The sequence below is a fragment of the Haliotis asinina genome, chromosome 6 (genome assembly GCF_037392515.1).
Source record: "Haliotis asinina isolate JCU_RB_2024 chromosome 6, JCU_Hal_asi_v2, whole genome shotgun sequence".
Taxonomy (NCBI): domain Eukaryota; kingdom Metazoa; phylum Mollusca; class Gastropoda; order Lepetellida; family Haliotidae; genus Haliotis; species Haliotis asinina.
In genome coordinates, this window is record NC_090285.1 from 50,690,048 (window position 1) to 50,713,699 (window position 23,652).

At 37.1% G+C, this 23,652-nt stretch overlaps 2 protein-coding genes across 6 annotated transcripts in view; one reads left to right on the top strand and one right to left on the bottom strand.

The window, feature by feature from the left end:
* Nucleotides 1-18,397, top strand: part of LOC137286337 (glutamate [NMDA] receptor subunit 1-like) — a 28,771-nt gene extending 10,374 nt beyond the window's left edge. The window contains exons 6-20 of one of the 5 annotated variants that reach the window (XR_010956990.1): nt 734-905; nt 2,062-2,209; nt 2,661-2,756; nt 3,105-3,222; nt 3,998-4,122; nt 4,796-4,960; nt 5,478-5,712; nt 6,117-6,265; nt 6,803-6,960; nt 7,180-7,352; nt 7,662-7,769; nt 8,527-8,672; nt 11,554-11,633; nt 14,923-15,021; nt 15,537-18,397. Coding sequence is in view for 4 of the 5 variants with exons in the window: in XM_067818133.1 (XP_067674234.1) it covers nt 734-905; nt 2,062-2,209; nt 2,661-2,756; nt 3,105-3,222; nt 3,998-4,122; nt 4,796-4,960; nt 5,478-5,712; nt 6,117-6,265; nt 6,803-6,960; nt 7,180-7,352; nt 7,662-7,769; nt 8,527-8,672; nt 15,537-15,800 (2,057 nt within the window). In the remaining variant the exon portion in view is untranslated. Of the gene's footprint in view, nt 1-733; nt 906-2,061; nt 2,210-2,660; nt 2,757-3,104; nt 3,223-3,997; nt 4,123-4,795; nt 4,961-5,477; nt 5,713-6,116; nt 6,266-6,802; nt 6,961-7,179; nt 7,353-7,661; nt 7,770-8,526; nt 8,673-11,553; nt 11,634-14,922; nt 15,054-15,536 lie in introns of all 5 variants that reach the window. The other 4 variants (XM_067818134.1, XM_067818131.1, XM_067818132.1 and 1 more) reach the window with 4 other exon arrangements.
* A 1,743-nt stretch (nt 18,398-20,140) lies between these two features.
* LOC137286338 (glycerol-3-phosphate phosphatase-like) lies at nt 20,141-23,436 on the bottom strand. Its single transcript, XM_067818135.1, has one exon. It carries the CDS (start codon nt 23,274-23,276, stop codon nt 22,194-22,196), a length of 1,083 nt encoding a protein of 360 aa, XP_067674236.1. The 5' UTR covers nt 23,277-23,436; the 3' UTR covers nt 20,141-22,193.
* Nucleotides 23,437-23,652: the final 216 nt, after the last annotated feature.

The following is a 23,652-nucleotide window of genomic DNA, read 5'->3' on the forward strand; positions in this document are numbered from 1 at the left end:
TGGTACCATTAGGATAAAAGTTAGTATGGAATATCATGAGTTTGCACATTCCAGGTTGGAAATAATTACCTACATTTGTTGCTAAATTTGGGTTTTTATGCCTCAGGGGCCCTATCCACAAAACTTTCATAGCACTATGCCATTTGTAAGTCTATGATACAGAAGAGAGTTAATATAACATTACAAATGCTTTGTGGATTGGGCCCCTTATCATCATTTATTTCTACTGACTGTGAGAATATATCATGTATTAAACAGATAGATGAAAATATACAAGAGGTTTCAGTCTTTTAGAGTGTCATGAAATTCTCACTCTTCAAAAAAAGACATCTGCAAATTCAGATTTCATTCCATCAGGTGACATTGGTTCAGTTTTCCGTAAAACATTACAACTAGTTTTGAAAATTTGGGTTTTTTGGCTAAAACAATTTTAATAAGAAGTCATTGTAAAAGATTGCTGTTTTTTAAAGATTACTGTGATTTTACAATTACAATGTTTACAAACCTTTTCAAGTTTCTTGACATGTTTTGCATGTCATTAGATAATTGTTGATAACATGATATAAACATTTATATCCCCCTACATTATATGCACCGAGGATATAGTCTGAACCTCTGTACTTAAACAAAACTAGGTTATCAACTTCAAGTTTGTAGGGACCAAGGGGACTGGTCTTCTTCTGATGACTCCTTGTTGTGTGTTTGTTGTAACTGAATAATGTTATGATTCCAGGCCTGCTTGGCGTGTATCTTAACAATGGAACAGATGAAGAGGCCCACATCAAAGACAGCGTCACTGTTGTTGGACTTGCTTTCTCAGAAATACTCCGCAGCGGAAACATCACAGCACCACCTACTGCTTGCAAAGACATGAGCACTTGGAGCGATGGGACTACGATCATGAGGTATGTGGCAATAATAGTTGTCTATTGGGGAGTTGTGATAATAATACAATAGTAATAATTACTGATTTCTGATGCCTTGTATGCAGTAACAGGTGCTCACTGGTGCTGTGACAAAGTGAAACCTAGATCCATGCTCAGATATACACACACTTCTGAAAGTCTAGTGCTGAGTGGCAGAGATGGGTTGTAAGGAGAGAGAGAAAAGGTGCTTCGATTTTGTATTTCTTTGTTCAAATGGCAGAGACTGCAAGCTGAGAAGGCATGGTCAGACATTATAGAAATAGACAGAGGATAAGGTCTTTATCTTTCAGACATTTATAGAAATAGACAGAGGATAAGGTCTTTATCTTTCAGACATTATAGAAATAGACAGAGGATAAGGTCTTTATCTTTCAGACATTTATAGAAATAGACAGAGGATAAGGTCTTTATCTTTCAGACATTATAGAAATAGACAGAGGATAAGGTCTTTATCTTTCAGACATTTATAGAAATAGACAGAGGATAAGGTCTTTATCTTTCAGACATTATAGAAATAGACAGAGGATAAGGTCTTTATCTTTCAGACATTATAGAAATAGACAGAGGATAAGGTCTTTATCTTTCAGACATTATAGAAATAGACAGAGGATAAGGTCTTTATCTTTCAGACATTATAGAAATAGACAGAGGATAAGGTCTTTATCTTTCAGACATTTATAGAAATAGACAGAGGATAAGGTCTTTATCTTTCAGACATTATAGAAATAGACAGAGGATAAGGTCTTTATCTTTCAGACATTATAGAAATAGACAGAGGATAAGGTCTTTATCTTTCAGACATTTATAGAAATACACAGAGGATAAGGTCTTTATCTTTCAGACATTATAGAAATAGACAGAGGATAAGGTCTTTATCTTTCAGACATTATAGAAATAGACAGAGGATAAGGTCTTTATCTTTCAGACATTATAGAAATAGACAGAGGATAAGGTCTTTATCTTTCAGACATTATAGAAATAGACAGAGGATAAGGTCTTTATCTTTCAGACATTATAGAAATAGACAGAGGATAAGGTCTTTATCTTTCGATTTCAGAGTAAGGATCATGGCAAGTATCTCATTAAGATATTATCCAGGAAAAATGAATGGATTTGTTTTTTGGAAATTGTTTAGGAAACTACGAGACACAAAGCTGACCCATGGTCAGACAGGTTTGGTGACCTTTGACGAGCATGGTGACAGACAGAACCCTTCGTACGAGATACGCAACATCAACCAGGATGGCAAAGCTTTTGCTGTGGGACTGTATGGTGATATTAAGGTGTGTGGGTATTTGTTTACAAATGTGTTTCAGATGACACTCATTTCACAGATATTGTTTAGTTTGTGATAAGGTGTCTCGTTACTTTTACTTACTATTTAAGAAATCACAGGTTAGAGATTTTGTGCAAAATCTCATATTGCATAGCCAAGTTACATAAAGCAGAATTGTTTTCTTGCCCTGAATAGCCAACAATTTATAAGTTAAGTTATATTGTATCAATATTTATACTGATAATTTGTTTTCTTCTGTTTAATGAATATGGACTTTTAAGTATGAAGTAGGCTGGCTGTATGACCAGCTGCAATGCATCTGGAGATATCTCCCCAGTACGATGGCTCAAATCGTGGCTGTATATTGTTTAATCCCACTGATAGTGATCATTGCACAATTACATAGAGCGGGAGTCACATTTAGTGCTTCTTGTGCTGATGGATGTATCTTCTTTCAGCCAATTGAAGAACCCCTGAGGATGATGCATGAGATAACATGGCCAGGGGGGGTCAAGGTCAGACCAAAGGGTCAGAGGATCTCTCGTAACTTGACGGTTGGTACCAATATTCAAATGTTGTTGCATATTAAATGTTCTCATGAAGTTAAATATGTATGCAGTTTGTGATATTAAGCATGAAAGTGTTATAAAAAACTGAAACTAAACACACTCACTCAGTCATGACAATTATGTTGCAAATGTTACGTTTTTAGGAAATGTCATTACAAATGGCGATAAAAGTGGCTTCCCCTTAAAAACAACACATGGAGCACTTGGCGGCAGTACATGAGTTTCCAAGCACCATTTCCTGACTTGTATTGAGTTGTTTTTTTTGAAATCTGTAAAATATTCTCTCCATGGTACCACAATACCCATGTATGTTGACCCATCTTCTTTTGACAGATTGTAACAATCCCTGAGATGCCGTTTGTGGAGGTTGAGAGCCCCCTGCCCAGTGGCGTCTGCCCATCGTATGATGACAAGGAAGTCTTCCCTTGCACACAACACAATAAAACAACTGGTAACAATCTTTGATCTGCCATTGGAGTGCTTAATACAAGAGGGTTCATGTAAAAAGTATCATGCTTTAAAGATTGGCGTGGCCATAATGTCCTGACCTTCACATTAAACCTCATATAATATATACTGTCAAACGATACAACAGGGGGTACACACTTACCTGAATTGATTCATATTTAAAATTGTGGACCCATTCAATGATACTTAATTTACTTGATTTTGAGTGCATATGTCATGTATCTTGTGAACATGATTTTCACTGTTTTATGTTTTCATAGTAAGTGCTGGTGTTGACACTCTAGGTTTATCTGAAATATAGTTATATTTGAAATATGATATTTCATTTTGAAATGTGAGAACTGGCCCCAATTTCTTGAAACAAACTTAAGTCTGAATTTTGAGCTACGTTCAAGTTTTTGCTCAAATTTGAGAAAACGCAGGAATATGCACTTTCCAGAATGAAGTGAAATCAGTATCAAACTCAAACTTATCAGGCAATTCGATTTTATGGACAGGTTTCTTTGGTGATTTGAACATTTTTATTTTTAACAAATACATTTGAGTTAAAAATTCAGCTGTTTCAAATTGTTAAACTCAGTTTGAGATTTGAGTGAAAACTGTAGTTTGTTTCAAGAAATCGGGGCCTAGCTGATATTCAACATCTTTCAAACATTATGTATAGTATTTATGCCCAATGAAATATGTCAATTGACATAAGATTGGTATGAAGTAATGGTGGTACATACCGTCCCCTCACCTGCTGTGTGTCCTTGCAGGGCAGAATCAGCTCCAGTGCTGTACAGGCTATTGTATGGACATGCTGCAGGAGATTGCCAAGCAGGTCAACTTCACCTTCACCATACACCTCAGCCATGATGGACTGTATGGGTCATTTGAAAGGGTGAGTCAGCTACCTCAGTGTCTTCTGTTTTGTGCATCATTTGGATGCCGTAATTTGTGTTTGTCCTTCATTTGATGTTCCTTGTTGGTCTCTGTGTCATTTGTCTTGTGCTCCATTCAGAAACTGTAATCTGTGTATGTCCTCCATTTGATGTTATTTATTGCTCTTTGCGAGACAAGGTTGTGATCTCAGTATTTTGTGTTTTTGTCATATCTCACTGGTTGCTGTTTTACAAAATAACTTTAGAGCTACGACTCTCATAACTCAGGAGTTACGATCAGCATAGGATCTGTTTGTACAACGGCACACTGACCTTGAACTTGGGTTTTGGATGTTCATCATACTTCGGTTAAACCAGTGTTGCAAACTCCCACTTGCCCGACTGTCTGGGATGGTCTGTTTTTGCTGGGCAGTTTTAAAAAAGATGCATACCCGATGGTCTTGGATGAATCTGACTTATAAGGACTAAAGCCTTGATTTGAAAATGTTAACCAGTTTCTCTCCATTTAATTACCTTCTTACTATTTTTCTTAATCCAGAAAATTCTGGACTGGCAACATTCCAACCAGTCTGGTAGCTTATGAGAGTTACAAGACCGGTTGTGTGCCTGAATGTTTGACGAATTTACAAGACTGGTTAGACAATATCTTGATCTCTGCAGCTTGTGTTTCAGCATAATGGTTCAAAGGTGAAGCGATGGAATGGGATGGTGGGAGAGTTGCTGGACAATGAGGCAGACATGATAGTTGCTCCACTAACCATCAACCCAGAGAGGGCCAAGTTCATAGACTTCACAAAACCCTTCAAGTACCAGGGCCTAACTATACTGGTCAAGAAGGTCAGTTGAGAAATCATGACTCATAGTTTCATCATTCATACATAGGTGGCAAGTCCTAAAACTAAGGACATAATAAATGTGTTAGGTATATTTTTCGTTTATTTTTTACAGACCTTAAGCCCATCCTCATAAAACGTACATACAAGTTTTAGCAAACGTACTGATAACAAAGTAACAGATGAACATTTTTTCTTATCTGGACCACTTGCTGTATATTTACGTTGAAATACTAAAATGAACTGTGTTTATAAGAAACAAATATTAATAGTTGTTTTGAGTTTATCATAACCGTAGTTTACTGTATCAAGAAACTCATTTATACATGCCAGGTCTGATACTTGAGTCTCCCCAAATGAATTCATGTTTTCCTTCATGTAAACTCATCTGTTCTATACAGCCCTTCTGGCCCGCAACCAGGAAGCAGTCCAAGTGTTGTTATGAACATTTGCTAACCAGTAGCTGTTCCTATGTTTCATGGTATACCTACAGCTGAAGGTGTACCTATGTTCTGTTCCAGACTCAGAAGGACTCAAGCCTGGCCTCCTTCCTCCAGCCCTTTCAAGACACTCTGTGGATCCTGGTTGGTCTGTCTGTCCATGTGGTGGCACTGGTCTTGTACCTGCTGGACAGGTTCAGTCCATTCGGACGCTTCAAACTGGCCAAGAGTGATGACACTGAGGAGGATGCCCTCAATCTGTCCAGCGCCATGTGGTTTGCCTGGGGAGTTCTTCTCAACTCCGGTATTGGTGAAGGCAAGTTGATTTATCTACAGCATATAATGTAATGGTCGTAGAGCCATCGTATCACCTACGGAGTGGATTCAACTTAAGCATACAGTGTAGTAGTTGAAGAGGTATCATATTTCCAACAGATGTCTGTTTTTTTGGTTCACAAAGAAATGAGATTAGTTTGATGTTTGGGGAATACATCAAAAACGTGTTATACAACTTTAGTGGGTGTAAATTTGGTTTACTCTTCAAGATTATTCCACTTATATGGTGACATGCATGCATGCATGGTAACTGCTTTCCTTTCATTTTTTCTTCCACCAAGGAGAAATATTAAGGCAATGAGGTCCTAATACCTGCAGTATATATAAAAGAAATAACCCTAATGTTCACATGTGTTGTTGGGAACCATGTACTACGTTTTACAGGAACACCCCGAAGTTTCAGTGCCCGTGTACTGGGCATGGTGTGGGCAGGATTTGCTATGATCATTGTGGCCTCATACACAGCCAACTTGGCTGCCTTCCTGGTGTTGGACAGACCAGAGGCCTCCATCTCCGGCATCGATGACCCTAGGGTATGCTACTTCTATACACCCATAATGACCAGCTGTAGCCTGTCTTGGTGGGAGTCTTGTGAAACTGCCAGATTTGGTGTCTTCATTGTCATTGGAGAAGTGTTTAAAAATTTTGACAAGCAGTGTTTTGTTACTGTGTCTTTTGTCTTTGACTAGTATACAAACCTACATGGTAGTGTTTTCTTTTAGTTACAGCTCTGTGCACACATTTCAAAACAATTACGCATCGATGAAAATCATCAGTTATTAATAGATTGTACTTTTGGCAATTGACCAGCCTGTCATTGTGTTTTGGGAAATATACTGAACAGCGTAAGAGACACAAGTTTTGAAAAAGATGAAATCTCATAAAAGTAAGCTGAGCATTCATGTTTATGTCTTCTAATTAAAAACTTGACAAAAATCGAGTTGTGTTTCTCTTGCTTTTCATATTATATTTGCATCCTGCGTGAGAACCATAATAGGATGGAATATTCCTGCACTTCAGAAAATACTGTACTGATGAATCAAGTGATAATTGTCTTTATTTCATTTCAGTTGAGAAATCCAAATGAGAATTTCAAGTATGCAACTGTGAAGGGCAGTGCTGTGGAGATGTATTTTAAGCGTCAGGTAGAGCTGTCCACGATGTACCGCACCATGGAGAACATCAACTATGCCACTGCTAAAGAGGCCATTGATGATGTCAGAAACGAGTGAGGATAGTCATACAAGATGATAGTATTTGGTCTATGTGTCTAAGTGGTTTTCCTGTTTACATTATTAATGCAGAAAAAGAAACATACATGTATTTCATTATCATAATAGTTTCTGTTGTATTGCCTATGTTTCCTGTTGCTGATTGGTTGTGTTGACTAACTGTGTTTGCTGATGGTGATTGCCCATCTTGACTAAATGTTTGTGTGTGTTGACAGACATCTCCAGGCATTCATCTGGGACTCGCCACGTCTGGAATTTGAGGCTGCCAGAGACTGCGATCTTGTCACTGCTGGGGAACTGTTTGGACGTTCAGGTCTTGGCATTGGACTTCGGAAAAATAGTCCCTGGACACATGAAGTCTCACTTGCTATCCTTACTTTGCATGAACGTAAGTACCACATTACCCACAACCTTCTGTCACTGGAACATGTTCCTTTTCTGTTGATAATAGGTATCAACAAAGTCTTAAATCATTAATCAGTTGAAGTGCTTGGTGACACAGTTGAATGCTAACACATTTAGTCCAGTGAAGTCTAGATAAATTGTGACTGTTTTGATTGGAATACATTATTGTATGCATGACTTCAGCATAAACCAGCATATTGACATCTAATATGCCAAATGCAAGCAGGCATGTTGCATGTGTAGCATGTATCAACATATGTCAAGAGTTGAGAGGAGTCATCTCTGTACACAGGTGGTTTTATGGAGGAGCTGGACAATGAGTGGATCCTGGCGGAGAGTACTTCAGCCTGTCCCCAGAGAGACTCTGCCCCAGCCACTCTGGGACTCACCAACATGGCTGGTAGGTTTCTGGAAGGATATAGTGGGAATAGTGATGGTGGTAATGGGGATGATGAGCTACCAACTAGTTACCGATGGAGATAATGATGATGATATTGACAGTGGTCATGATGATGAGTAGGAAAAAGTAGAAGAGTGGTGATGATGAAGGGATTGTGGAGGACGATGGGATATTGAGGGTGGCTATGATGAGAAAGAGTAGGAAGAGGAGGAGGAAGGTGGCGGTGATGAGTGAGTGAGTGAGTTTAGTTTTACACCACTTAAAGCAATATTCCAGCAATATCATTGCTGTGGACACCAGAAATGTGCTTCACACATTGTACCGTGGGTATCAAACCCAGGTTTTTGGCATGACAAGTGAATGCCTTAACCACCTGGCTCATCCTGAGGATGAAGATGAAGAGTAGAAAGAGGGTTTGACGATGAGGATAATGATGAAAATATTAAGGATGGCAGTGATGATGATATTGAGGGTAGCATTGCTGCTGCTACAGAAACTGAGGATGACGATGAAGATAATGATGAAAATATTAAGGATGGCAGTGATGATGATATTGAGGGTAGCATTGCTGCTGCAACAGAAACTGAGGATGACGATGAGGATAATGATGAAAATATTAAGGATGGCCGTGATGATGATATCGAGGGTAGCATTGCTGCTGCTACAGAAACTGAGGATGACGATGATAATGTTGATGACCATAATTGGTTTCAAGAATGTACAAGACATGATATTTTAATTCCTTATTTAATTCCAGGTGTGTTCATGATGGTAGCTGGTGGCATTGTTGCGGGTGTGCTGCTAATATTTGTGGAGATAGCATACAAGCGACACCGTGGGTTGAAGGACAAAGAGCTGGAGTTGGCCCGCAATGCAGCGGACAGGTGGCGTGGTAACATAGAGGTGAGTGAGGCCATGGACTGTGCTGGTGTGTCTGTGACAGGTGCTTGTGGTGTTGTGTAAGTGTTCAGTGTCTGCAGGCTCATGTAGTAAACCAGTGGAGCAGATAGTCAGAACTCTTGTAAGGAATACGACTGTGTGTGTACAGAGTGTTGGGGATCATTTATGTTGTTAGGCATAAATCTTTCAAAAGTGAAAGGTATTTTGTGCATGATATTGCATTATTGGAGATAGATTTACCCGTTTAAAAGTATATTATTCTTGTGTTAGACTGGAAGTAGTCCATGATGTAATCTTTCCAATACAGTTAGAAAAATAATACAGACTCTGCTGGTGTGTGTTATTGTTATCCTTGTTGTGATTTTGAATATATTCAAAACTGTGAATTTTACTCTATTAAACAATTCTTCAAACTCTTCTTATTCTGTTGTCAATCTGCTGTTTTACTGTTTTGCATTAATGTCTGAAATTTTCTTTAAATGAAATATGATGGAGGTTGTTGAGTTTGAGGCCTTTTGTGTGGTGGGCTAACTTGCATCATTGTTAATGATAACTGTGACGATGAATCATAATAAAGAGACAAAGGGTAATTATTGAAGTAATTAGTTATAATAATGTATATTTTGTAACATAAAATAAGAGTTACTTATCATCTTTTGGCTTATCAAGTATTTGACTGAGGATCTGTTGTGTTTGAGTCTGCAGTGTAAATGAGTTTGTATGTTTGTATGTCATTCTGTTGATTGTCATGTCAGTGTCAGGTCAGTCTACTTCAGTGATCTGTCATGAATGTTTCGAGTTTTAGTTATATTGTTTAATATCATAATGTACAACCCATTCAGTGATATGTTCACAACATATTCCTTTTGTTGTGCACACTATTAAAGCTGGACTATTTCTGTGATGTTCTGGAACATAATGTGTATTGATGTAATATTGAAATACATCCTATAGTTTATGTGAAGCCTATGATCACTATGACGTACAGCATGATCTACTTGCCTAACATGTTGCATGGGTTTGGGAGCTGTATCTTCTTATGTTTGTAGATAGTAGACTATGGCCCAAACATACAGTGTATGAGGTTAAAAGGCTGTGTTGAGGATTTCATTGAAATTCATATCCTTTCAGACATGAGAACATTTCGACTTAATGTTTAACAAAAGCATGGCTATGAAGAACTGGAAACAAATTTGGTGATTTGATACCTTATTTTCTGTTGACATTTGTGTTAATAAGAACAGAAATTTATGACATTCTCCATCAAGAAGGGTGACAGTTTCATTGTCATCACCGAGTAAACAGGATTCATATCTTAAGTAATAACAGATCAGTAATACAATGTTAATACTTGTGCCTATTTGACGTTCTTTGCTTTGGATGTATATTATAAAATTTGCCTATCTACTAACAGAGTATTGCAGGAGAAGCTTGTAGATACTGATTATCACCATGGGGAAAAATCCCTGTTTTATCACAAAGGCTAATGTTGATATCATCAATGACAGTTTTCCTGTTGATTAGTTTTAATAATCCCTCCTATTACAATGCTTCCAATTATAAACCTGTATAGTAAGCCTTACTGAGATGTCTCCAAAATGAAATTTGTAAAGTCTCTGAATAACTGCATTATATAGCTTTAATGTTTATCTACAAATTTAGCATCTCTTTCCAACACAGTCATTTGATTGGATAGTTATTGTAAGGTATGGATCATGGTTAGTCTGCGAATGGCAGTGAAACGTTCCAGTCGTCGTCACTGTCACCCTGAATGATTGAGGTTGAAGTTAGGACAATGTATTTGTAGTAATGTGAAAATTCTGTTTCTGAATATTTTAAAAATAATTTTAGGTGATGTTTTTCATGAATGAACTATGACATAGTCTGTTATCAAATTAAATAGTTTTATAATTTGTTTCACACATTTGTTTCATTTGTATACACTTAATGCCTGTTGGTAGTGAATGCGAAATAGACTTATCAAGTTGCTCTTCATTAACATAGTGTCTGTGGCTAGGATCAGTGATGCCAATTTTGAAATTTAAATACATGAAATATTAGTTTCATTGAATCTGTTTTTTCAATTGACCTCTTCCAAATTGGTCACATGATCTGAAGAACAAGTGTTTCTTCAGTCGATGCATGGAGAAAAAGAATAATTATTTGAGTGGTGATGATCCTTTGATTCATCTCTGCCATGTTTCTTCTTCTGTTTTCAGCAACTAATGCATACTACAGTCTTGATCTATGGTTAAGCTTGACATACCATATGTAGTTTAGGTTCATTACATACACATAGACCTAGTTTGAAACAGTTCATCTATGATCAGAAGTTGCCTGTGCATCGATCGCCTGTGGGATATGCTGACAAAATATAATGATTATAGTTGTTTGTCCATTATTCAGAACATTTTATATCCGATTTCATATCACAACTCAAATCTGTGTTTCATATCCAAATTCATCCAAATTTCACCAAGTGCATCTTTTAAGACACAGTCAAATGTTTATTTCAATTCTGAAATCCATAGTATGTATCCAAATATGCATTTTATTAACCAACTCCATATTCCAACTCCAAATCCGTGTTTCATGTCTACTTCAGTTCCAAATCTTTATTTTGTATCAAATTCCATAATTTACATCCATCCCCCAGCGATCAGTTGTTTCATTCTCAGACTGCCATGTCTTCCTCCTCTGATGCAGTTTTAAATGATTCATTTGACAGTACCTGTTTTCTTTAGGATTAAGTTATAGACCTGATAGCCAATGTTATGCTGGTTCAACTTTTAGTATCTTAAGTATCTAGTATCTAGTATCTAGTATCTAGTATCTAGTATCTAGTATCTAGTATCCCCAGATTGTGAAACCTTTCTGCCAACAGGAACCCTCAACAGCCATTGAGGAAGGCGCCTGTCCACAGGCAAACTAGACTTATCTGTAGGATGTTCTGCCACGTTTTCGGTAGGGATTCCATCTCCCAGCATGAGTTGGCTTGTCCTGAAAACAATAACTGCCCAAAGCTAGAGAAATAATCCTGCAACCCATCTTTCCATGCTGCCAGACTGATTACGTTCACACCTTGCCATTTTTTATTTGCATTTAGGGGCTTTGACATATTCAAGTTGCCTAGAAACTGTTTCTGTTTATCTGTTTAGGATTATGCTTTCTTGAAGCATTTGTTGCATTTGACTACTTTCTGAAAGGCATGTTATATTCAAAACTGATTTTAGCCATAATGGTGAAACTTTACACATGATTTTGACTGTTTGCCGTAAGAATCATCTGTCTGTACAAAATCTGATACTGGGTTGTGGTTAATGTTGATGTCCTCATGCCAGTAGTGTCAAGCAAGGGCCATGCTGTAATACTGATGTAGACAAAATGATGTCGATACAGGAACAGGGATAAAGAATTTTGACAATGGGCCACCTTCAGGACTTTTAGCCATGTTCTTAATTTTAGAATGGGCCACTGTCTTTGTATCAATAGTAAGCTTCCAAATTATAATGGGCCATTTTTTATTCTAATGTGCAAAATGCTCCATGACCCTGCCTTTCCCAATCCCTGAAGATAATGTTGAACCTCACTGTGAAAATGATTTCAGGACGTTTAACTCCACAGTCAGCAATTTTCCTGCAGCAGTATGCATATCATCGAGTCTGGACTAGACAATCAACTACAGTTATGAGCCTGAATCGAATGACCTTGACATTAGTGGGTTTATTTGATAGTGTATTTGTAACGGAATGAAAGCAACTTTTGGTTGGGTAGGGGAGCCAGCATGTTAGTGTTCAGAGCCCCTTAATCCAACCTTGAATGGCAGGCATTAAGATAACTGTTGTTGGAAGTAACAGTTTTGGGAAGATGGGTGATTTTGGGAGTGGCTTAATCTGGTTAGAGAGATCGTTAAGGTATTCATATCCTTCCTTGCAGAAGGATTTTTCAACTGATGTTTTGATACTTTTGTGATGTAACAGCACTTCAGTTTTGTAGACTTGAATTTACAAAAATGTATGTTTGCTTTATAATTCTTTTGATGATTTAAAAGGTGTATATGAAGTGTTGAAATTCAAAGATCTCGAACTACTTCAAGATGCATGCACCAGTAATAGGTATAACTAGTCAAAACTGTTGGTCGATGAGGGCATTTGAAGATCATTACAGGAAAACATTGTCAGAAAAGATCTGACAGTTGTCAGTTAAGATGGGTCATTTTGCTGTGTCTACAAAATCAAATTAAGCTGATGTCACCTTGGTGTAAAATTTATTTACTCTTAAATGAGTTTATTGTTTTACCTGTGGCCATGTGCCTTTAAGTGAACTGTTATAGAATAGTCTATTTTCTCCACTTGTCCACTGAATAAAGACTGATATTTGGTCACTGGAAAATGTCTATGATTTCAATATTTTGGTTGAAACATTGCAAATAGGTTTTATATATTTTTCATGTTAACGCAGATTTCAATTCTTTGAGTGTGTTTGTAAATGTGTTGGTTTATTTTTCTCCACCTGTTTCTATCTGAATTGTGAACAAATTAGAAACTAACATGAACAATTAACACTGCTCGAAACACTTGTAGAATATGACCTGCTTACCTGAGTAGGTACTTTTTCCATGGTATATATACTGCTGAAAAGAAGTTAAAGAACACCATTGTTTTTTGCATGACTAAAGGTAATCTGTCATAGCCATGTGTTACTTGTATACAAATTTGTGATCTGTTTAATTAGTGTCGTTCATAATTTCATTCAGTTAGCATTAATTTTGGCAAAATAGTGAGAAAACTGACTGACAGATTGACCAAATCGCTGTAGACAGTGACCATGATTAAATCATTCTTTGGAACAAAACTGTCTGTGTTGACAGAGAATCAATGCTAATATGATAAATGCCATACATAGACCTTCTGAAAGTTGAATTTTTTGCAGTTTGACTTTCATTTGTCAGCATATAGTATTTGTGATTATTGTATTATCAAAGTGTTTCTTCACCGGTTGCTGGTAAATCTTGGAGAAAACATGTGAGCTGTCGACAGCTGTATCAGGGACAGGAAAAGAGAGGGGCCATGCACATTGAAATAAGAAATGGCCCATTAAAATTGGAAGTTTACTATTGATACAAGGGCAGTAACCCATTCTAAATTTAGAAAATTGCCAGTAAAGCTGAAAATAGCCCATTGTCAAAGTTCTCTATCCCCATCCCTCATGTATCTGAGTTTTTTAGAAAGTACACACTATATTCTTAATCTGGAAGGAGTGTAAATTCAGTCTTAATGGAAAGTAATCAAATCTGGTGATGTTTTATTGCAAATTTCATATTACCAGTGGTGATCAAGTTTATTGCATTTTGTTTCTTGATGTAGTTTTATTTGCGGTGCTTAATACTTTAAAAAATTGTTTTTTGCAAAATATTGCATCTCCTGATTAGTTCCAGTTCGACTTTTGCATCACCTTAATCGGTTTTTTTTGTTGATTTGGTGGTGATATTAAAGTGAATGAATCAACAAACGAAGGAATGAATGAGTGACCAAATGGATGGACGTGCACATGAATAAAACTCTTAACTATAGTCATATGAGAATCAGTTGTTCTTCAGCTTCCTTTGAGCAGTATATGTGACTGTCAGATCTTTAATTAAGCCTGATTGTCAGTATACAAATCCAGGTGACAGGTCTGTAGATATGTCTTGACAACCAATAATGCTACTCTTTATTTCAGTCCTCTCACCTTCTGCCTTCCTCCTTTCTTCCTTCTTTCCCTGCCACCCTCCACCTGGGCTGAATAGAGTTGATGCTCTTTAACACGGGACATGGACTGGGGCATGCTGCTTGGAGCAGGGCTAATTCACTGCATGGTCTCACTGGCTTGGGTTAACATTTGCACAAAGAGCACCTGTTGAATAAATTGATATCTAGGTGGTGGCCACAAGTCAGTATCAATAAGTTTTCCTGTTGATATCCAAATGTACTCAGAAAGTTATGTTGTATTTTTATTATTAATAGTTTGATGATCCCCCCAAAATGGTAAATTGTTTATGTGTATTTTACTTTTAGTATTTTTATAAAAAATATCATATATTATATATATATATATATAAATTTTATTGAAAGTAATCTTTTGGAAACACAGTAAAATCTGCAAGAGATCAAGTTAGGGCATATCAATTTTTTCATATGGGCTCTTTGTAAGTAGAATTAGTAGCTGTGTTGGCCTTTAAACTATATAGTTGGCCATTTTTATCCACTTGCAGAAAAAAAAGAAATTGCGGGAGACTTGGGCGTATCTTCATGAGCTGACGGAGCCTGGCAAAAATGACAACGGAGTTGTTTACTTGTGATCTTCACTGCTTGTACGGATATTGCAAAATGAGCACACTTAGCGGTATTAACGTATTAAATGCACTGGCTTAAACATTATATTTACCTATTAAATATGGAGGTAACTTTATTGTTGCAAGATACTGATGCATAGCTAATGTTTCAAGATGTTCCTGCATATTAGCAATGTGTTGAATTTGCTTTTTATGAATTTGTTTTCATGCTTAATTTTATGAAAATTTCCTGATATTTGAATGTTGAAATGGACAATTATTCCTTGCAATTTTCTTCATTGTGAGTACAGTAGGTCATATTTCGTGTCTTGAAGGCTGGAATGGATATTGTGATTATTTGTTCATGTTCACTTAATTTGAATTCAAGTCCACATCTTTCTTTCCTCGTGAATACGTTAACATTTTATTTTGCAGAAGCTATTTCTATTTTTGTGTAAGTGTTGTGAAGTGAAATTCTATGATTACTGTATGGAATTTATGATACTATTTTATGAGTCTCAGGTTTTAATTATACAATTGATGTTTCCCTCCAGAAACGTAGAACTCTTCGTCAGACACTTCAGAAGCAGCGTGAGGAGCAGATGCGTGCTAACTCGCTCATGAAACAGCAGACGTCCATGGATAGTAACAGTACTCCAGTCTTCCGCCGTCAATCCTTTGCCGAGGCCACTGGCAGTCGTGTATATGCTGCCACCCCACCTCCACCAAACTACACCCCCACCCACAGCTGTTCCAGCCAAGGTCGGAGTGTCACATGGGGACGACCTCCTCAGAACTCTGAATATAACATTATATAGGTCTTGGGTTTGATATTCATTTTTTCATATTCTCTGTATTTTGAGAATAAGGCATTGTTTCATTGTTTCAGAATGAGACATTTTTGCAGAAAACATGACATCAAGTTGATGTTTGTTATTCTTACAGAATTTGTCCTTGCTTGGAATTGTTTTGTTTTTTAATTTCAAGGATAAAATTTACCTTGATTCAGACTAACACATGCAAATTTGTGCACTTGCTTGAAAGGGATCAAAGAAAGAAATGTGTTGATTACATTGAAATTTTGTCTTCTATGGAAGCCAGTGACATCAAGTTCTAAGTACTGCGGTTGATGAAGAGGAAAGGTTGTTGAAAGATATTTGTTTTGACTTCCCTTTTGGAATCGGTTGTCATGAAAATTGTACAGGAAATACTCATCTTGAAATATTTGGTTTTGTCTATTCAACATACTTCTTTGTTGTGAAACATTACACAGAATGTCTTCAAATGTTTCATATTTCCACTAGGAAGTGATTTTCTTTATCAACTGTCATAATAATGCAGATATATATTCAGTAATTATTATTGTCAGATCATGTTTTGGGATTCAAAAGTTTTTGGAAGGCAGTATGTGCTGTCCCTATACGATGTGGCTTGTGTCACACAGACATAGTAAATGGATTGTGTTGAAGATGAAGTTGTCTTTAAGAAGTTAGTTTTACAATTATTCATGCAATGACCGAGAAAACAAAGGTTCTTCCTAAGCGTACGAAAACCCATAACGCAAGAATTCATTAGAGCTTTCTTTGTGGAGGTCAGACTTAATGAAGTCTTACCCTAAAGTTTATACTGCGCAAAACAGTTGTTCCTGTTGAAGTAGTCATAATAGTCAGTTTTATTATATATTGAGTGTTGTCTTCAACTTTGGAAGTTTGGGGAGTTATTTGTACATATTGTCGAGTGTCTGACGTGTTGTTTATACCAATGAAGATCTGAATCTGCTTGTATAAAATAAATGTTATCGATCATTTCATGAAACAAAGACAAATCGCACAGGGTGAATCTTTGTACTTGTTAATATAAATAGTCAGATATTAGTGTTTCTTTCAGGACATTATCATCCACTAGACAGACAATCATCCATTGTCATTATTTATCATGGCGTTGTGTTGCCCAGTAAAGTGTCAACACGATCAAATCAATGAAGCCAAAATTAATGCAGCAATAACTTGTATCAGTATGTGAACAATGTTTTAGGATAGATTTCATAAAGTTTTCTGTAAAATTCTGTCTTCAGTCCATGTTTGTCGTTCTAAATCACCTTGTACTGTTGTGAATACCGTACTATGACTGTAATGCTTCAACCTTGTCTGAGGAGTGCTAGGGTAGGCTAGTGGTTAGAGCATTCGCTTGTCACGCCAAAGACCTGGGTTTCATTCCTCACATGGGTACAATGTGTGAAACCCATTTCTGGTCTGTGCCCTTCCATGATATTGCTGGAATATTGCTAAACTCGACATGAAATCATACTCACTTACTCACTCAACCCTGATCTTGGGTTCTCAATATCCGATCTCAGTGGCACTCCATTTCAATTTAAACTGAATTGTTTGTTTCCAAAAAAAAGTAATTATGTTTTCACAGATTTGTTTATTGTTAAAATAAAATCAGCTTTGCAACTTTAGACATATGGTTTACTGGTTTCAGAGTAATTTATCCGGAGAGCCAGTTTGCCTGCAAGTCTGTATACGTGGTATTAACACATAATGTATTTGCAGGTATAGATCAATTTACAGGTATTGACTCAAGGGAACAGCAGGACAGTTTATGGACAGGTATAAAGCTCTTTCAGATCACCTTGATAAAACCTGGAGACTTTGATCAAGAGAGAGTTGCTCAAGATTGCCAGTACTTTAATATGTGATTTAACAGATTATTCACAGTATTGTTTAAATTGTGACAGTTTAAATAATTATAGCTATGTGACAGATATACATGTATTGATTGTTGGCTACATTGTTTATACTTTGAGACATTTTAACTGATTATTGGGTATAGCATTTATACTTTGTTATTCTGGACACAAATGAGAGTCTAACCTTTCGTTTTTCAGTGAAGTCATGTGATATGTACGTTTATTATATATTTGATACTTTTCTTCAGTTGATATTGTGTCGATATTGATCTGCTCAAAGAGTTAAACTCAGCATAATGTGCAATGTATCAGAACCTTTGGTTTATTTTATTCTAAAGCACAAAGGGGAAAGTTCTATTGATATATCAAGAAGGTTTGTTATTATCTACACGAATAGGTTGCATACCTTTAATAATTAAGATGTTGTATATCCAGAGAACTTTTCCCCATTGTTCACCACACCCACTTCTAAGTGCAACTCAAAGAAGTCATTATATGGCAGTATTCACTTCAAATGTTTCCACTAAAGTTTTACCTTTTATTGTTATTTTGAGATTGTGCACTCTCTTCTTTGAGGTTTCATTCATCTCATGAGAGACTTTGCTAATGTACACTGTATTGCAAGTTTACCCCAGGTGTGCAATAAAGTTCTTCCATTGTCCAGTCATTGTCCATGCAGGCATTATAACTCGTCTACTTCAGTTCAATAAAATGAAAGTCTGATGAATGTGTATGTACCATGTGAAGATCCAGGGTTGTACTATATTAGTGAGTACATCTTCTTTATGTGCAAGAAGTATATCTTCTTTATATCATGGAGAGGTGATGTTAGTCAAGTGATTAAAGCATTCGCCTGTCATGCCGTAGTAATGGGTTTGATTCCCCACATGGGTACAATGTGTGAGGCCCATTTCTAGTGGGCCCCAGCGTGGTATTGCTGGAAAATTGCTAAAAGCAGCATGAACTAAACTGACTGACTCACTCAAATGCCTATATCTTGAAGTGAAGACAAAACTTTCAGTCAGCTTTAGCATTCATGATTAGTTCCTTTTATACGTATATTAAAACCATTTGTGACTGTGGTCTCATCTCTTGGTGATGATTGACAGATGCCTAGGTAGGGCCAGGTATTAGGGGATGGATACATGAGTTGTAAATTTGGACAGATCCTTTCATTTTGGAAAGAGTCTGAGCGAACTACATACTTGAAAGGTGTAGGGTGGGTTCTAAACACTGTCTGAATATACATAGGCTCTTGCACACGGTACATCACTATAGATCCATCCAAAAGTAGTTTGAAATTGGTGTGTTGTCACAACCAGAAAGCAAGTCAGCTATACCTGATTGGTCTATATATGTTATGTTTCACTCTGCACTTCAAGAGTGAGTATTTACACAAAGAGAAAACAAGGGTTGTTACCACATATACCAGTACACATGGAAAGAAGTATCGCAAAACCCCATAGTTTCACAGTATTGTTATGCTGCCATTAGACATAGCTCTGGAACTTCTCCAAATCTCCTCATTTCAACTCACTATCTGGATAAACTGACCCTTAAGAAATAATGTAATCATAAATCTAGAAGCATTAGCACAAAAATGTAGTTAATGTTTAGATTCGAAATGTGACAAAACAACAGCTTATTTTGAAGTGATGATAACTATGGCCGCATGGTGTTAACACGTGCAGTCATGTACAAGATTCTGGTAGACATAAATATCAACAAGCGAGTACAGTGTCAATATCTGGTGTAATCTCTGCAAACTGACAACATCCCTCACACTCTCATGTTTACTTATCAACAGCAAAATCAGTTGATTTGTCAAGTTAACAAACTCTAAAGCATTTTACTCTATCTTGATACAGTTGAACCCTAGAGTCTTGAACTCGACTGAGATGAATTATCGGTTGTGTCATTTTACTGAATCTTGATACAGTTGAACCCTAAAGCCTCAAACTCGATTGAGATGAATTATCGGTTGAGGCATACTCACCTCTCGGTCCCTGACCATTTCCTATTTTCATATCATTATTCTATGACGGCAGATATGCCAAACATTCAGATATGTCAAACTGTCCCATTGGTCCCAAAGACTTCACAATGGGGTTGGACTGTACTTGCTTAATGACAGGTACACCTACTAAACAAGATACTCACCATGTGATAATGGCATATTCATAGCTGATATTAAAGTATGGTGCACCCAAAGGGTCAAAATAACCATACAAACCTACTTATGAATATGAATCCCTATATGGGGGATAAAACATCATAGACTGTACTTCTTTGTGTATACAATACAAGATGAGGCACATACAAACTTGTATGGTGGGATTTAACTGGGATAGGTAGGGTGCAGTCTTCAAGTATTGCACTGTTATTACCCGTAATTACCTTTGTCATGGTACACACAGGTGTTGTCTGGCCTGGAACAAGCAAATTATGACAGAACATTACTTTCAATATTTTTGTTTAATTTTCAGATTATTGATTGTCATGTTACAATCCCTGACACTAAGAGATCCAAGAATCTTGATGGCTTTCTTCAGTCTTTCATGTTAAGGGAATTATCCACATTTATTGTTCGGAACATATTTATACAACAACTTTGAATATTGCTGCATGATAATATAGATAATGACCTTAATGCAGAGGACTGAAGAATGCTGCTAATCTGTTTATTTCCTGCCTATATTCCCCAGATGTGAGGGACAAATGGAAGGAAAATATGCATTTAGTGTTGTAAACCTTCTAATGGTCATTTGTAAAATGAACTCAAACATTATAAATGTAAATGACTGATGTGGTTTCTGATTTAACATACAACAGATATAACTACATTCACATGCTAACATCCGAATATTACAAATATTCTTACAAGGAAATTCCTTCACTCATGATTTCATACCACAGATGCAATTCAAGTGAATCAAACTAATGGATCTCATACTCAATGCTGTAATCATATAGAGTCATGAGTGCGGGTAATACAAAAACATTCTGGAATATAATGCTGTGAATATACTAAAAACACCCTGGCACCTTTTAGCCATTTATAGCTTCTCCCTCAAATATAAGCATCTGTGTTTAGAAAACATTAGTCTCTGAATGTACAGTTGGAGAGTTCTAATAACATTTTGAATGGTCCCTCCAGTTGACACCTGCAAAGGTTGGTTGGTTGTTTAACGCAACAGTCAGCAATATTTCAACTAAATGATGGCAGTCTGTAAATAAATGAGTCTGGACCAGGCAATCCACTGATCAACAGCATAAGCATCAATCTTTGCAAATGGTATATGATGACATGTGTCCGCAAGTTAGCAGGCCTGACCACCCAATCCTCTTAGTTCCCTCTTATGACAAGTATAGGTTGCTGAAGATCAATTTTAACCCAGATCTACATGCGTCTGCAAAGATTTCTGCTGAAGCTAATACCTTTTTCAGGTATTTTGTTAACATAAAGAGGTCTTTTCTTATTTTTGTTCCCCTTGTTGTTAGGAATATGTTGTGACAGAACTATAAGTATGTGCATATGGTGTCTGTCATCATTATATGAATATAAACCTATAACATAGAAAACAATACATCAATACCATTCCCATTGGGTAAACAATAAACAATGGAGAATATTCAATCTGAAAAAATATTCCATTTGATATAAAGGCAAACAGAGCAGGACATTCTATAAATAGATCACCGAGTCATCAGATTCCTGAGTTCTGTGGAAAGGTAAGACATGCCCTGCCTGCTAGTACTACCCTTCACTCACACTATATGCATAAAAAGTGTTTCTTGTCTGATGCCACACAGCAGTGTGTACTGGAATATGTATTTCATAAAGGGTGAGGTAGTCTGACTGTAGTGCTTTATGCATTTGCTGTCACTCTAAAGATTCGGATTCAATTCCCCACAAGGGTACAATGTGTAAAGCCCATTTCTGGTGACACCCACCGTGACATTGCTGGAATATTGCTTATAGTGGAGAAAAACTAAACTCACTCATGAAAGGTAATGTCTTATTTCATGAACACCCTGAATATTCCAGTTATTATTTGTCAATCCTATAGGACCTTGTATCAAAAATATTGAAAAAATATTGACTGAGGTAGGTCAGAAGCACACCTTCAAGGTTAACTGGAACCCAGAACAGGTAATGACTGGAAAACGAAGTCAGGCTCCAGACCATAACCTAGACTTTCAAAGCTCTCTCAGCACTTAAGATAGTTGTAAGTTAATGTTAATATATAGCACTTATGCCTATCTCAGTGCTAAGATTTCTTTTGAAACTTTAGGTCCTGGATTAGACTAACAACTAGTTTCTGAAATGAACATATTTTTACTCATAGTTAAAAAATAATAATATAATGCAATGGAGCCCTGAGACTTTCTTCATTTTCACCCTGAAGCTAAGGGAATCTAGGCTTGCCACATTTACTACACTTGCGTGGGCTTTCTTGAATATATTTGCTTTTAGGGTCTGTACGACAGACTAGTCCTGGATTGCCCTGAACTGATGTCAAGGATAACTGGAACCTAGAACAGCCAGTGACTGGAGAATGAAGTCAGGTTCCAGTCCAGGATTTTCCTGAATTGATGACAAGCTGGATGTTCCTGACAACACAAGAGCGGAATCCACTCCAATCTCCTTTGCAAACGCTATGTCGGCCCTCACGCTGTCCCCAACCATGAGGGTTCTTGACTTATCAATGTTAGGATACATGGTCTTTATACACGTGTACATGTGTACATCAGGTTTGCCTACAAGTGTTGGCTCTCTCTTGGCAGCAACTGATACCGCTTGAACCATCGCTGCTGTGATTGGCTGTCTCCTGTTGGGGCCAATCATAATGCCACCTTCAAGTTTGTTAGTTGCAAGAAAAAGACATGATTCTTTCGTGAGGTAGCTTGCTGCTTTGTACATCTTGATATAGTTAAAGTATTCATCAAATCCGACAAGCACTGCATCAACATCATCGTGAAACTTCATGGCGAGAAGCTTATCATTGTCACGTGTTGGCTTCTCGGTCTCGGGTCCAAAGCCGTGGTACTTTAAACCTAATTCCTTCAGCTCAATCTCCATGCCAGGTGTACCCATGGCATAGACAGATCCCTTGACCTTTGCAACATTTTTCAAGTATACTGCAGCGGCATAAGACACTGTGAAGATCTCTTCAAAACAACCTTTGAAACCATACTGCTGAAATTTGTCAACAAGTTCATTTCTCCCTGGAATACTGTTGTTTGTAACGAAGAGAACCTGCTTTCCTGTTTCTCGGAGGTCGTTCATTGCCTGAGGTATTCCAGGAATAGGGGTGACGTGGTCAATCTCCCACAAGACGCCATCACAGTCGAGCATGACTGTGTCGTACCTGGACAAGAATTCTCGAGTGTCGTCTGCTTTCACTTCACGTATGGTTTTACTGTTGACAGTCAAAGTGGAAAATGCTCTTCCGTTTAAAACAAAAGATCCTTCTACAGATTTTCGTTTAAGGTTTGAGTGTGCTACAACTGGCATTACAGTCTTGTGCCACACGCTAAATAGCGATTTGCTCTGCACAAAACATCGTCTGCTAGCGAGGTTGAGGCTGTTAAATGCCATTGCCAACACTGGTATAAAACTACTGCAGTTCAAATAACACAGATAATCTCATTCGTTATTGCATATACATATAAATGGCTTGCTAATTACCACCTACATTAATCAGCGTCGAAAAGGATGGTCTGAAGTTTACACTGAAAGAAGTCATGTAAAATCAGGTGCTTGTGAATTACGTACTATGCAAAACAGTTAAACCCAACACATTACAATGGCACATACATACCATTGCTTTCCGTGGATTAGACTGCTCTCAGTCTCTCATGAATGCCATATATATGCGGGAATTCTGCAAACTGATGTATATCGATTTCACAAAAAACAGCGTTACAAAGGAAAATCAGTAATCATAAAACTACTTGACATAAAAATTGACCAA